At 34.4% G+C, this 16071-nt stretch overlaps 3 protein-coding genes across 5 annotated transcripts; 2 read left to right on the plus strand and 1 right to left on the minus strand.

Annotated features, from left to right (window-relative positions):
- The first annotated feature begins 4544 nt into the window (after positions 1-4544).
- LOC106336982 (inorganic phosphate transporter 1-4) lies at positions 4545-8218 on the plus strand. 2 transcript variants are annotated; one of them, XM_013775988.1, is made up of 2 exons: positions 4545-4948; positions 6407-8218. In XM_013775988.1, the coding sequence occupies exon 2, from the start codon at positions 6419-6421 to the stop codon at positions 8021-8023; it is 1605 nt and encodes a 534-aa protein (XP_013631442.1). In that variant the 5' UTR covers positions 4545-4948; positions 6407-6418; the 3' UTR covers positions 8024-8218. The 2 variants fall into 2 exon arrangements, with proteins under 2 accessions (XP_013631442.1, XP_013631441.1); XM_013775987.1 differs by having other exon boundaries at positions 4546-4951.
- A 1237-nt stretch (positions 8219-9455) lies between these two features.
- Positions 9456-9854, plus strand: LOC106339163. The gene has a single exon (XM_013777964.1). It carries the CDS (start codon positions 9456-9458, stop codon positions 9852-9854), a length of 399 nt encoding a protein of 132 aa, XP_013633418.1.
- Positions 9855-10248: 394 nt separating this feature from the next.
- Positions 10249-11705, minus strand: LOC106337441. Of its 2 annotated transcripts, none has more exons than XM_013776546.1 (3): positions 11454-11705; positions 10800-11196; positions 10249-10718 (listed from the first exon to the last, which is right to left on the minus strand). In XM_013776546.1, the coding sequence occupies exons 1-3, from the start codon at positions 11629-11631 to the stop codon at positions 10412-10414; spliced, it is 882 nt and encodes a 293-aa protein (XP_013632000.1). In that variant the 5' UTR covers positions 11632-11705; the 3' UTR covers positions 10249-10411. The 2 variants fall into 2 exon arrangements, with proteins under 2 accessions (XP_013632000.1, XP_013631999.1); XM_013776545.1 differs by having other exon boundaries at positions 10800-11199.
- Between the last annotated feature and the right edge of the window lie 4366 nt (positions 11706-16071).

Below are 16071 nucleotides of genomic sequence, written 5' to 3' on the forward strand. Positions count from 1 at the left end.
AAAAAAAAAAAAAAAAAAAAAAAAAAATCAGGAGGCCGAATAACTATTATACGTGAAATTTCGACTCCGTCACGTCACCTTTTTGATGCCATGAACGGTCGATGAATAAGCAATTTTGAGTTTAAGCAAAAAGTAAGGTTCTATACGCTAAGAAAAAGTTGGGTGTGTAAACTGAACTATCGGGCTTTTTCGCCAACCTCAGGACATCTACAGTGGCAGTCTATTTTTTCTTATAGTGTAATTTTTTCTCCAATAGTATTATCCTATAATAAAATTACTATATTATAGAGGAATGTCATATTTTACTCTATATTTAAAATGAGAAAGTGACATTTCTCTATACTTCACTCTATGATATATATTTCATTCTATTATAGAGTAACTCTATTATAAAGTAACACCATTAAAGCAAAAATTACACTATAAAAAAGTTATTCTATTTTGGTATAAATCATAGAAGAAAAAATAGAAGTCTCATCGGAGATGGTCTCGTACATAATCGTATATGCATATATATTATAAAGTTTAAGTATTATTCTTGTTAAAAACGTCGAACAATAACTCCCAACCATAATACTGTCAACTTTTCCGCCTCTATCAGTCATTTTCGTCGCCCTTAATATTCACACAACGATTTCTCTGCCTTTCAGTTTACTATTACAGAACATTTTGAATTCCAAGTCTTTTTATTCATTTGGATTCAAAAACTAAAATTTAGTAAGAATTTTCGTGAGTTTGGTATTGATATTATATGCCAAGTTTGCGTGAGGTAAAGTTTTACGCCATGTTAGAGGCTTAGAGCAAAGAGACCATCATTCTTCGCACATATGCTGCATAGGTACGTGACGAGTTTCCCAACGTATATTGTATCATAAAGCAATTTAAGGCCATTTTCAATGGAACTCCAAAACACTATTTTAGTGTGATTTTTGCACCAAATCATTTTCAATGAAACTGCAAAAATTACACTATTTTAGTGCAACACTAAAATTTGACACTAAATTTGGTGTTACACTATTCACCACACTAAAACAGTATTCATCCCACCAAAATACTATTCATTTATTTTATTACTAAATAAATGATAAATAAAAAACTTAATACACATAATATTATAAAATAGTTTTAGTGTGAAGTTTAGTGTTATGGTTGGAAAAGACCTTGATTTTAGTATTGAAATTACACTAAAATAGTGTGGTTTTGACACTAAAATGATGTTAGTCGTTGGAGATGCCATAATTCCAAAGGAGAAAGTTACTGCTCTATGAAAAACATAGGAGGAAGACACGCCAAACGTGATAAGCTGAAGGCATTTCCAATCTTATTCCATTTTTTTCCTTTAAAATTGAGTAAAAGTGAAAATAGAGTAAGGATTTCTCCAAACCAACTTCAAATCTCATTGCATAATAGAGTTTACTCCTTAAATGTTTACTCCTTAAATGGAGTAATCTATTTTTTTTTGTTCATCATCCATTATAGAATGAAAAATAGAATAGAGTTAAAGTATTTTTACTTTATTTTTATTTTTACTTTATTTTAGAAAAAAAAAGTTTTTTTCTCTTCTCAAAAATAAAATTCTCAGTACTTGTTTGAACATCATCTAAATGGACTAACTGGTAGGGATTGAGATGTTTTCCCTTTACACGTTTAACAATAGTTGTACAAGTATTATTTTGTTTAGGCTTTGAAAAATGGGCTTGGTAATCCTTTTGCCATTGTCCAGTAGTACAAAATAACGTTTGAGTCAACACTTTACCAAATAATTATAATTATTTACTTGAAGGTTTTGTCATCAGTGATTCACTATGTCTCCAGAACAAAACTATTTTGTCATCAGTGATTTACTATGTCTCCAGAACAAAAACATTTTGTCATCAGTGATCCACTATGTCTACATTACAAAACAAAGATTATTTGGACTTAAACAAAATTAACTGGTTATGACTTATGATCATTGTTCAAAAATAATTGTTGTCACTAAATCGCAGCAACATGTATAATTCATTTAAAATAATTTAAAATTAATTAAAATAAATCTTTCCAAATTTTCAAATTACTAAATTGAAATATTCCCTATAAATTTGTCATTAATATCACCACATGCACGCATCCGCCTTCTCTCCTAGTTATATGGGCCATAAAGAGTTGACCATATCCCCGTCAACTCTATTATTGCTGTAACCTGACATTAAAATTTAGAAAAGTTATCAGCAATTCAGATAATTTAGGTGTGGACTAAATTAAAACTCACATAAAATTTATTTTTTCCTTCTTATCTTTACTTCTATCAGTTTTTTTTAAACAAACTTTTATCAGTTTTTCTTATTTCTCCTTTTTTTGATAATTCCTAGAGTAACTAAGATTCGCTTACAAGGTGTCCATGTGTGTTTGCAGATAAATAAATAATTATTACATTTAAAAAATCTAACAGACATATAATTGACATAATAATGTGTGATTAATTTAGTCATAAAAATAATAGTGTGATTAACTGATTAAACCTTTCTTAATAAAGGATCCGTCCAATGTGAGCGATGGAATTGTGGACTTAGAAGTCAGCTTTACAAGCAATGACATTTCAACAAATGGACGTAGGATGTCAATACCAAAGACATCACCATTTGATTTGTAAACTATGTGATGTACGTCAAGCTATCAATTTTAAATTTTGTTTTCGTTGTCACGTCTTTAGCGGGAAGGAAAACGAAGGATACAATACTATCGTCGGGTCCTACTAGGCTACTAATATATCACTGTCAAAATTAAATTAATTGAAATGAATTTTCACCAAATGTCTAAAATATTACTAATAATTTATAAGCAATAAACAAGGTAATGAACATACATTTGTTCGTTTCGTAAACATGTTTTTGTCTTTGGGCTCACAATCATTAATCGAACACTTCTTTTTTTTACAAAATTTGAATATAGATATCATTTTTTACCGTGAGAGAGATGCATGTACGTAACTTTTACTTGATAGACTCTGGTGATGGTTTTTGTGACACGGAGTTTTACTGCGGCCGCTTATTTTCAGCGGATGCGGTGGTCTTGGATCGTCGACCGCTAAAGTTTCGTCTATCAGGTTGTTTTGGTTTCTAGTTCCAGATTTCCTTATTTTTTTCTATTTTGTACTAATTCCTTTATCAGTTTGATTTCTTAATCATGCCTACTATAAGATTGCTGGTTAAGTCCCGGCTCAGTCGGATTAAAAAAAATACACAAAACAACTTATTTAGTGTAAAAAAACGCCAGAAAAGAATCTTGAAAATCTGTAGCACAAACAAAATATGTAGCTCACACATTTGTAGGTAATTTGTTGTGTTTATATGATCTTCTGACATAAAATTTAGTATGCGTTACAATTTCAACCTAGTTTTTGTTTTTTGCTACGTAATCGAAAGGGATTAGCTACGTGATTCCAATGACCAAACTAACATCGGAGAATTCTGCCTCTTGATGGAAATTGATATATGCCATAAAAAGGACTTGTTGGATCACGGAAAAGAAACTAACTCGCTGGGCTAAAGCAAGATACACTTTATATTCCTGGAAGTGCATTAAAGTCTCTTACTTATCAGACTACGAAAAAAAAAGAAAAAAACAGACCATGCCACAAGTCGTGAGCCTTACCCTGACACCCAATAATATTACACTATTAAATACTATTGACATTGGAGTCTGTGTCTGTAGATATACATATGATGCAGTTACTGCTTCTTCGCTTGTACTAAAAGTTGCGTACATATCAAAAAGTCACTAAACAATTTCCCACAATTTTCTGTGGGTATAAGTTGCGAAGATTGCAACTGTTGTGTCAATCTTGTCTTCTTCTTCTAAATTATTCTGGTCACGTCACTTGGTTTATTTTTATTTAAATCAAATATATTATTAAAATCTTTTAAGATAGCGTGTTATTTTTTTGATAATAGTTTATGTTTCAATTAATTGGTAATCTCGAATTTGACAAGCATAATATACATTTTTAACAAGTTATCAAACTTTGACCACGCTGCTAATTGGATCCATTTTATTATACTAATTATTGTATCCATTTTGTTTTTATTTACCTGATTTGACTAGTTTATTTGTACTTGAAATTTATATCTGCCTATACCGTATGCAAGGGAATATGTAGCTAGTGATTGCATTAAATGGTGGCGATGAGCCCAAAATTTAAATTATTTCCGTTTTCCAAGCATTTTAAAGCTCCGTATATGTAAAAACAAGTCATGGTCAACTACGTGTAAGGAAACAAAAACTTGCTATTTATTACTCCCTCTGTTTTATATTATAAGTAGTTTTAGCAAAAAAAATATTTGTTTCACAATATAAGTAATTTTCATATTTCAATGTACATTTTTTCTTTATTGGATATTGTGTAACCAATTAAATAATGCTAGCTTTTTTATAATATGTTAAATTTATTAATTATTTTTTTTTACAAAAGCAACAATTTTTTAATATTAGTGTTTTTAACTAAAACTACCTATAATATGGAACAGAGAGAGTATAATGGAACAGCTGTTTTTAGTTAATAAAAGAATAATTACAGCAAACACATAAGCAGCCTGTCCTAATAATTAAACGAAGTAAAACTAAAACATTGACCCCAAAAAAACGAAAGTAAAATAAAAGTTGGTAAAAAAAGAAATGAAGACTCTTGAAGATAACCGAAACGGCGTCGTTGGATAGAGAATATACCGAAACAGAAAATGGAATATCTCGTATAGAGTCGCTTATAAATGCGTTTCAAAACGTATGCACTCTGTCCGTGTTCATTGGCAGCTTCAGCGCTCGTTTCACTTCCTCTCCATCTCTCTCTACATCTCCCTGAAATAAAGAGAACTTAAGAACCTCTCTTTCTCTATACTCTTCTGGTATATACTTCAAACACTTGAGCAGATCAAATCCCACCTACACAGAAAGAAGATTGTTGTATACTCATCATGTAAGTCTTTCTTTCCAATTATATTTCTGGATGTTTATGTATAGTTTGATGAACTCCTATTTTATTATATTTTCTTGTATGGATGCAAAATGATGTTAGTTAGGAGTTAGGACGATATTGTTTTTGGTTATGTTGTTGTCTCCCTCTGCCTCTTCTATCTCGGTTTGGTCTTTTGTCAGTAGTGATTTTAGTACAATCTTAATTTCATTTGTTTGTGTTTTCTCTTATTATAGATTTTTTAAATAAAATTGTGTCTTTCCAATTATCTTGGATCATTAATTAGGATACGTTTTTACGAAAAAAAATATATTTAGGATACGTTTTCTTGAAAAGTATTTGCCGGATTTTTTCCCTCATGAACAGAAGATATTTTTAATGCATGGATCAAATTATTCACTAACAAACTAATAACAAAAATAAAATTTTAAAAAGATTTTTTCAATAAGAGAAAAAATATAAGTGTGTCCGCAATTAATACAACTCGCTATCCTACTCTCACATCCATGTTTGTCTCCTCTTGTTCAGATTCAGATATCACAAGTCAACGTTTGTGGGTAACTAGAATAAATACAAAATAGAATTCGTTGAAAATTCATATATAGACCGAAATATAGATTATGTCGACGTCAAGAAACAAAAATAATAGGAAATGAATTATTATTTTGAATTTTTTTTAGAGTTGATAAATTAGGAATCAATTATTTGAATACAAGTTACACAAAATTATATTCATGTCCATATAATATCGTTTACACCTTTAAAACACTTTTGACTTAAATATCACTTAATTTTCTTTTATTTGTTTTTATATTTTATAAATGCTTAAAAGTACGTCTATATAAAAATTACTTGACGTTACTTCATAACTTTTCTAGCAAAATATAAACATGTAGTTTGCTATGCTAATGCCTTAAAATTGCAAGTTACCTCACTTTTGGTCAACACACCTTACTTTTTCTATCTGACTCGATCGACGTCAACATACTTTATGGCTTGTAATTGTGAATATCAACGATATGAAAAAGCCAAAATAAAATCCATAGTAATTTTAATCTTACATGAAATTCAAGCGGGTTTAACTGTTTCATTCTATTTGCTTTTCAAATTGCCTAACGTAGTTCCAAGTTAGGTAAATGCTTTAATGTTTGTAACAAACTCTTTCTTGTTTTGGACATACAAGTAAATGAAAGATATATTTATACTACTATTTGAAAATCTACAATCATTCAATTATATATATGATTACCTTTAGTATGGTAATATTTAAAATATTTTGGTCAAGTGGTTTTTATAATTGATAAAAAACAAAAATTTGGTACTACATTCAGAACGGTTTCTTTCTAAGTTAGACATATATCCCACATATTTCGTTCAATCGTTCTATATGATTCATAAGTCGATCTTATAACGCCCAAATATGTTACTAATATTAAGTTTTTGATGATGAAATTACAGAGGTGAAGAATAATGGCAAGGGATCAGTTACAAGTGCTGAATGCACTTGATGTAGCGAAGACACAATGGTACCACTTTACGGCGATTATAATTGCCGGAATGGGATTCTTCACCGATGCTTACGATCTCTTCTGCATCTCTCTTGTCACGAAGCTCCTCGGCCGCATATACTACCACGTACCAGGCTCCCCGAAGCCTGGAACTCTCCCTCCAAACGTTGCTGCTGCCGTTAACGGCGTTGCCTTCTGTGGAACCCTCGCTGGCCAGCTCTTCTTTGGGTGGCTTGGTGACAAGCTCGGGAGGAAGAAAGTTTATGGTATGACGTTGATGGTCATGGTCATCTGCTCTATAGCATCCGGTCTCTCTTTCGGACACGAGCCAAAAGCAGTGATGGCCACGCTCTGCTTTTTTAGGTTTTGGCTAGGGTTTGGGATTGGTGGTGACTACCCTTTGTCTGCAACGATCATGTCTGAATACGCTAACAAGAAGACTCGTGGGGCGTTTATCGCTGCGGTTTTCGCCATGCAAGGGTTTGGGATCATGGCTGGTGGAATCTTCGCTATTATTATCTCCTCTGCTTTTGAAGCTCAGTTCCCTGCCCCGGCCTATGCGGATGATGCCTTGGGGTCCACGGTATCCCAAGCAGATTTTGTGTGGCGTATAATCTTGATGGTTGGTGCTATCCCAGCTGCAATGACGTATTATTCTAGGTCAAAGATGCCGGAGACAGCAAGGTACACAGCTTTGGTTGCTAAAGACGCAAAGCAAGCTGCTTCAGACATGTCTAGGGTTCTCCAAGTTGAGATAGAGGCAGAACAACAGAAAGTAGAAGAGATCTCAAAGGACAAGTCCAAAGCCTTTTCCTTGTTCTCCAAGGAATTCATGAAACGCCATGGACTTCATTTGCTAGGCACAACATCAACCTGGTTCCTCCTCGACATCGCTTTCTACAGTCAAAACCTATTTCAAAAAGATATTTTCAGCGCAATCGGATGGATCCCTCCGGCGCAAACCATGAACGCGATTCAAGAAGTGTTCAAGATCGCGCGTGCTCAAACCCTAATTGCCTTGTGCAGCACGGTACCAGGCTACTGGTTCACAGTTGCTTTCATCGACGTCATTGGAAGATTTGCCATTCAGCTAATGGGATTCTTCTTCATGACGGTCTTTATGTTTGCTCTGGCTATTCCTTACAACCACTGGACTCACAAGGAGAACCGAATCGGATTCGTTGTCATGTACTCATTAACGTTCTTTTTCGCCAACTTTGGACCTAATGCTACAACCTTCGTTGTACCGGCCGAGATCTTCCCGGCCCGGTTCAGATCCACGTGCCATGGTATCTCTGCAGCATCAGGAAAGTTAGGTGCGATGGTTGGTGCTTTCGGGTTCTTGTACTTGGCACAAAGTCCAGACAAGGCCAAGACGGACGCAGGATACCCTCCAGGGATTGGGGTCAAGAACTCTCTTATCGTGTTAGGTGTGGTTAACTTCTTGGGCATTCTGTTTACTTTCTTGGTGCCTGAATCTAAAGGGAAGTCACTTGAGGAAATGTCCGGTGAAAATGAGGAGAATGAGAACAGCAACAGCGATAGTAGAACGGTCCCAATAGTTTAGATGATAATACCTCTTTTGTGAAAACTTATCTTCTTCTCTTCTTTGTCTTAATATAGCAACTCGAGTTGTTCTTTGTGTCATCTGCTGATGTCATGTCTAAATGGTTAATAATTTTAACAATTCTGTAGAGTTTTTAAGGAAAATATATGATGAAAAATCAAAGAGTAAACTGGAAGAAAATTGGATTTGACTTTTACCATCACTTCAGTTTTATTCATTCTGTCAAATCTCCTAGATTAATAACCCTCGTTTTAAGCTAGAGGATAAGGAAGTATATATATAATGCCTAGAACACTCTGTTCTCGAAGCATTTGCACTAGGTTTCTGAACAACTTGAACTGATCCATTCATGTTCTTTTTTTTTTTTGACGATCCATTCATGTTCATGAGCATGGAAGGCCAATATTAGATGTATGATATGAATTTTTTTTTGGCAAATCTGAACTTTGATTGGTTTTGGAATACTGTATATACTTTTCCTGTTGGCATTCTTGGTATCAAGTCTTGATGATAAAGATATATACATTTTGTGACATATACGCATTCTATTTTATTGGGAAAGATGGTAATTTGAAGTAAAACTACATAAATGCGATCGCAAGTTTTTTCAATAAAACAGAGCACTAGAAGCTTCAATAACAGAGTTTATTTAGGCCAATGTGGTTGTAAGAAATGTAGAAGAAAGTGTTTTAACCTAAGATTATGGAGAAGTATACAAAAGGAAGCTTGTCTTAGCTCATTTCTTCTTTGTCACATATCACTGATAATTCTTTTGGGAGAAATCAAATCGCCTCCTTGTCAAGAGACCACTTTTTTTTTTTTTTGAATCACATGTCAAGATACCACTTTAATTCTCAAGATTCATTTTACAAAAAAGAACAAAAATGTCAGCCAATTTTTTTTACCAGTCTATTAGAGATGAATCATAAATATTTTAAGATCAAATATGGTATTTAATGAAAGATTATACTACTAATATATTTCGTTTTTTTTTGTCAACTACTAATATATTTCATAACAAATAGAAACTATGTATTTTTTAATTGTACTCCCTCCGTTTTCAAAATTTCACAACAAAAAAAATTGTAATAAATTCAATATATTTTATTAATATACATGTGTAAAAACTCAAAAGTATACATCTTTTGAAATAGAAAGAGTATTATTATATTCTTTCTTCCTGATCAAATAATACAAATAAAAGGAAGTTTTATTTAGGAAAAATGAACATGTAAGACTCTGACCAGAACGTATAATTTTATATAACAAAATTCCATTTCTATTTGGATTCTTTGACCAGAAAAATGGATACACTACAGTTACGACACAAATTAATAACCATAATATATTTACTACTTTAAATGACAGCCCATGGTCTCTATAAACTGGCACATTTTATCTTTCAATTGCATAAAAAAGATACTACGGAAACATGAGTCGTCTCTGGTGCTTTTTGCTTATCATTACATTGTGCGTGGGGTTAAATAATGCGGGATTGATGGAGAAAAACTCCGTACACGTCAAAAACTCTCTTGGTCCCAACAATATTCTCAGGGTCGATTGTTCATCAAAAGATGACTTTCTAGGCGTCCACGATTTGAAGCCTGGACAAACCTTTGATTTTAGTTTTAATGACAGTATCTTCAAGACCAAATTCGATTGTACCTTAGCGCAGGGACAGGGTTTCATTCATCAGGCAAGCTTTAGAGCATATGAAGGTGGTGGTTTCATAGTTCATTACGGCAAGAAGAATTTTTGGGATGCTAGAGAAGATGGAATTTACTTTACACATGGTAAAGAAACTCCCAAGTTAGAGTATAAGTGGTCATAATCCTCAAATGAAGTGGAATTTAGAGTTTTTGTTTTGTTTTGTTTTAACGGCAATTTCTCATCTCTTGTTCTTGTAGAACAACGTATCGAATAAAATTTATATTGCAATCGCATCTGTGACTTTTGGTGGGTATGAAAAATTGTGTTTGTTAAGAACAAATACAATACTAGAACTTCAATATATATACATATATAACCTACTAGTTCTATATAATTTGTAGTGGTTTTGGATTAATATGAGCTTAACTACTTTTTGTATTTTTTTCATGTAGATAAGTTCTACTGAAACGTGTCTTTGGTGGATCTCTTTCTAGAAAACTTTTAATTTCTGTTTGTTCAAGTTAGTAACTGATGTATTGTATGTAAATGTAACAAAATGACTGCCACGACTTAAGAAATTTTGAAGAAAAACTCTGTACATTTCAAAAGCGTATTATAACTTTAAAAAGCGTATTTAATTTGCTGGAAAGTATTATAGACAGTGACTGCAAGACTTCCAAAACTTAAGACCCACCAACATATTTACATAATGAGAGCATTGTTGTTTGTTTATCCCTATTACCGGAACTGTTCAAGAGTCTGGGCAGTGTTGTTGTTCAAAAGCTTCATCATGAAGTTAAACCTGGTGTCAGGAGATGTCTTTGGCTGTGGCCAACTCGCTCCTTCAGGGATCTTGATGCTTCTGTAACCTTGATCTTTATAAAGTTTAGTGGCTCCTAAGTTGCTGAGCTCACAGTGAAGTCCAACAGCTCGACACCCCCAGCTCTTAGCTAAAGCCTCTGCTTTCCATATGAGTCTCTTTGCTATCCCCTTGCGCCGAAAACTCTCTCTAACCGCCACGTTCGATATGTAAGCAATCCCCGTCCTGAAACACAAAGGGGCAATATATGAATGAACAAAACCAAGAGTATCAACCAACCGTTCCAACCACCACCACCAAGCAAACCTTCTCTGGCGGAGAGGACCTTTCCTTGGAAGGTAATCCGCGACGGTATCAACAGTCAAGATCCCAGCTACATAGCCTTTGCTAAGACTAATCTTTGCATCGAAAGCACCAATCTTGAAACCTTGGCTACCGATGCAGATGGTTTCATCAACCGAGCTACCTATCACAGCGACTAAGCAGATCCTCTGGCACCCTGGTGGAACAGAGAACCCCATTATCATCGCCATCAACCTATCGACTCTCAGGACAATATCAAGAGGGAACGAGTATCCAGGGAAGAAGGAGCTGCAATGAGTCTCAGCCACTTCCCAGCAATCCTCCAACCTCGCTTCCCGTACAACGATCTCAGGTGAAACCGCTGGGAAAAGATCAGCTATTTGACTTGCATTGCATACTCCTACTACACACACAAAGAGAGCAACTTTATGAATCAAAACCCAATCATGTTCTCCTAATACACAAACATATCCATAAAGAATATAACTTTATCATCCACTGATGAAAAATCAAACCTTTACTCCTAATTAAAAAAAAAAGACCATACAAACATATACATAAAGAGAGCAACTTTGAATCAAAAACATCAAAAAGTTCCCTACTTTGAATGGTGGGTCCAACTCTTGAGTTCTCAAAGCCTAAAAGTGGATCAGAAACCTGATTTTGAAGACGGAGTGTGAGAAACAGAGCCCGTCGGGGAGAGGAGGAAGAGAGACGAGTGGTTTCTCGGAGGAGAGAAGTGAGAGATTCCTGAAGAGGAGGAGGAGAAGCGGTTGTAGTTGATCAAAGCCGCTGGAGATATCTCCGTCGTCGCCAACGGTGGTGTGCTCCGCATTTTTTTTTTTCTCCCTTCCGCCTCCTACTCTCGCCCAACCCTCTCTCTTTTGGAAACAACAAACCGGCCGGTTCAACCGGCTAAATCGTCACTGGTAATCTATATAATAATCTTTTTATCCGGTTTATCTCGGTTCCACCAATAAAATCATACTATCATCATGATGTCAACACCAACTACCATCTTCTAGCATCACCAACTGTGTAGGCTCCTATAAGTTTCAACTGGATTCATGCACAAATCATATGGAACTGAAATGGTTGTACCCCTGTGAGCTAGTTTGGGAACGAGAACACGTAATTTGAGGTCATTTCTCCTTTTTTTTAACAACTAACTCGTTATCTATCTATTTATTGTTACATGTAAAGAAAAAAAAAGTAATATATACACCATGAAAAAGAAAAGAATCATTTGATTTTCAAATGCATAATATAGTGTAGGTATAGTTTTTTGTCAAAATGTTGTACTGAAATGAAAGAACCATTTTTTATTGTATGAAAATATAAGGGATAAACAATTCATTTACATATGGCATTATACTACATATTACATGATCACGTTGTAAAGAATTATAAAGAAATCCTACGAATTTGGACCTAGAGAAAAATGGAATTGAGCATTGAAGATTCCAAAGCTAAGCTTCTCAACATCTCCTCCTTGGCAACATATTTTTTCTTTAAGATCGAAAGAAAAAGATACATATTTTCTTATAAAATAAACAATACAATTTGATGAACCCACGAAAAAATGAAAATTATTACCACTAGCGATTGAACTTTCTTAAGTTCCTTCTCTTTCAACACCATTTTTCTTAGAGATATTTCGCCATGATACATGATTAACACTTATCTTATTTTAACACACAAATAAAGATCTTAACAAAAAAAAAGACAACGAACGTTTTTACAATGCACAAGGAATACACTTGCTCCTCCCTTCTAAGATGGCGAAAGAACATGATGGATGTAATGCAGTGGCTTGGCTAGAAAATCATACCTCACAATCCAGTATTGAGATTCAAACAAGAACATGCTAATTGTTGTTGTATCTAACAATCGATCATATATATTGATAATTTATGCAATGATAGACTTACCACTAAAAATATGAGGATCAATTGGAACGTAAACACTGCATAACAAGAGACGACATTTTTCTATTGTTTTGAACTCCAAAAAGATTTCAACTCTTTCAGCATATCTTACACTTTCAAATGTAGTACAACTAAAAAAACTCTCAAGACTTAATGCTTTAATTAACATCCCCAAGACTCAATGAGTTACTAATTAAGTATCTTCTTCTTTATCATCCTCCTTAATTACATAAGGATCTCAACTTTATAGGATTTCAGCCTCTCGAGTAAGCTTCTCAAATTCTTGTTCTTCGGAAGACGTTTTCATGTGAGATCAAAAGAAAAAGGTTAGTTTTCTTATAAACAATTGATATAGTGTGCATTTATCCAAAATAAACTCAGCTTTACCCTTCCAATGAATCTTAATGCCATGTCCCTAAGAAAGAAATATAAAGTTTATTACAGGTAGATCCAGAAAAAAAAAACAGAACTCAAAAAGTAGAATGATAAAAATGAAATACATACACTGTCTAACGCACCGCCATGGGCTCGAACTATCCCTTTAGATTCTAGAGAAGGATATTTAGCCTTTTAGAAACCCTTTTTGTTGCATGGGCCTTTTATGATCTTAGAGTTGGACCGGCTGTAAGTGGAATTCATATCCTTTTCCAGCTGCGAGGTTTCATAATAATTAGTTGTTAATACAACTTATATACAATGAAAGAACAAATTAGAAATATAACATGTATGGCCCATTTAAATAGAGCTCGATCTGTGGGAGTTCCAGTAACTTCTTGGTTATCCTTCAATCACCCCAAAAAAATACAAATATTACAGTCAATAGGATTATAATAATAATAGAAAGAATATATTATCTTAAATTTACCTCAAGTTCACACACCCAGGACAAGATGAGTTGTGATAAGTGGCATCAAGTTATAAGAAAATATGAGCATACCTTTGGTCACTGTGGTCTTCTGGGGACTCGCCTTTGCCTTGTATTCGTCATCATGAAACTCTCGTTGGGTCCATTGTGCATGTTCACGAGTGAACTGTTACGTTTAACATAAGCAATGATGAGGTCATGACAAATTTGGTGTACAAATTTAGTTCATGACAAGATTTAAATCCAAGCTAATAAGTTTACGGTTTCCAAATTTCATTTCTATCATTATGTTATCTCCACTTGATTAAAAAGATTGTTTAGATTTGTCAGCTTAGAATCTTGACAAAACCTTACATTTCAAGATAACTTGTTTAATATTAGCAATAATGGGTTAGTCACAAACTTGTGAATATCTTAGAGTTCAAAAACCCAAAACCATCATTTTTACAATAAAGGAACACAAATGACAAATAATTTCCAACAAATTTTTGTAGTGAAATATTATTATGATAGATTAGATATTTATCAGACTTTTTTATGAGTGTATTGGGAATTTGGTTGTTCATTTTCATATATATAATTTATTTTCTTTCACTTGTGATAACATTCTAAACGATCAAAGGCTCGTTGAAGGTTGAATTTCATGGTTCAAATTCGTGTGTTTAATACATTCCACATTCATGATGATACTTTGGATTATTGGTTCATAATACATTCAAGGTGAAATCTTTTTATTCAAATTCGTGTATTTAATTTATGTCCTCCTCATATTCTATTAGATTTTCCACACTTAAGAAATCGGAAATTTTTTTTAATCAAAAAGAAATATATGATTTAATCAACGATGTAACAAATCACATAGTAGCATGAATGTTACATAAAGGGAATTGCAAAAATGGGATAGAAATAGATGCAAACACACATTGAAAATAAATGGTGAAAAATAAAGCAGCTAGTAAAATAAATTTCGTTTTTTCTTCTTCTATTTACCAATGTTTGTGTGAGAAGTGATAATGCAGTGACACTGCAAATTGTGCTATCAACTAGAGTGGTTCCATCAGCCACATACACTTACTTGTGGAGGTTTCATACAGGTGGATTCAGTGCCACTTTTTCTTCTTTAGTCACTTGGAACATATTGCGTCAACGCTCTCCAACGGTTGAGTGGCATGAAGTAGTCTGGTTCAGGGAAGAAATTTCCCGCTGCTCCTTTATCACCTGGTTGTCTATGTTAAGGAGACTTCCCACTAAAGATTGAGATTAATCTCTTGGGGGACCAGTTGTTCCTGATATGTGTGTGTTGTGTTCTTCTCAAGTTGAATCTCACCAGCATCTCTTCTTTGAGTGTTCTTATGCTGGTGCTATCTGGTTTATTGACCGTTTAGCTAATGTTATTTTTCAGTTTTCTTACTTCCTATTGTAATAAGTTGGTCTTGCAACATGTAAAACTCAGAAAATAGTTATAAATTTTAACATTTTGACCCAAAGAAAAAACAAATCTAGAAAACTAAATGAGATGAAGAAGAAGACAACAATAGACGTACCTCAGCAACTGTAGCATTGTTTTCATTAAGAGCAAAATGAGTTGAATCAATTTTGAATCTCACCTTAGAGAAAAGTATGAGCTTCTCCATCAAAGCAAACAAGCAATTGAACCGAACAAACCGAACGAAATCATCCGGTTATTTAGCTGAATCAAGTCGGCTCGGGTTTACTAAAAGCCCAAAAAGAGACCCGCTTTTCTCTTAGAGCAAACTCACATGTTTTGCCGAACCGAACCGAAATCATCCAGTTATTTAGCTGAATCAAGTCGGCTCGGGTTTACTAAAAGCCCAAAAAGAGACCCGCTTTTCTCTTAGAGCAAACTCACATGTTTTGCCGAACCGAACCGAAATCATCCAGTTATTTAGCTGAATCAAGTCGGCTCGGGTTTACTAAAAGCCCAAAAAGGATCCAATTTTCTCTTAGAGCAAACTCACATGTTTTGCCGAACCGAACAGAAATCATCCGGTTATTTAGCTGAATCAAGTCGGCTCGGGTTTACTAAAAGCCCAAAAAAGGATCCGCTTTTCTCTTAGAGCAAACTCACATGTTTTGCCGAACCGAACCGAAATTAAACGGTTATCTGGCTTAAACCAAAACGGTTCACTAGAATCCAACCGGTTCGGATTTACAAAAAATATCCGCGTTTCCTTTAGAGTAGGAATGTCAAACAGGTTGATCCGTCCCGTCCCGTCCTGTACCGCAGCGGGCTCGTCTTCGAGCGGGTCACGGCGGATCAGGCCCGCGCGGGCTGCGGTCCTCAAAATGGCTGACCAAACCCGTACCGCAAAACATGTAGGCCTTTGCGGATCGGCCCGCGGGACATAAAATTACAAACGGACATATGGCTCCTAAACGCTTCAAGACATGATTCAGGACGCTTTATCAGTTTCTTGACTCATCAGTAAGTGAGTTTAGTCGAGGATTGAACTGGATAAGG

The sequence above is a fragment of the Brassica oleracea genome, chromosome C4 (genome assembly GCF_000695525.1).
Source record: "Brassica oleracea var. oleracea cultivar TO1000 chromosome C4, BOL, whole genome shotgun sequence".
Classification (NCBI taxonomy): domain Eukaryota; kingdom Viridiplantae; phylum Streptophyta; class Magnoliopsida; order Brassicales; family Brassicaceae; genus Brassica; species Brassica oleracea.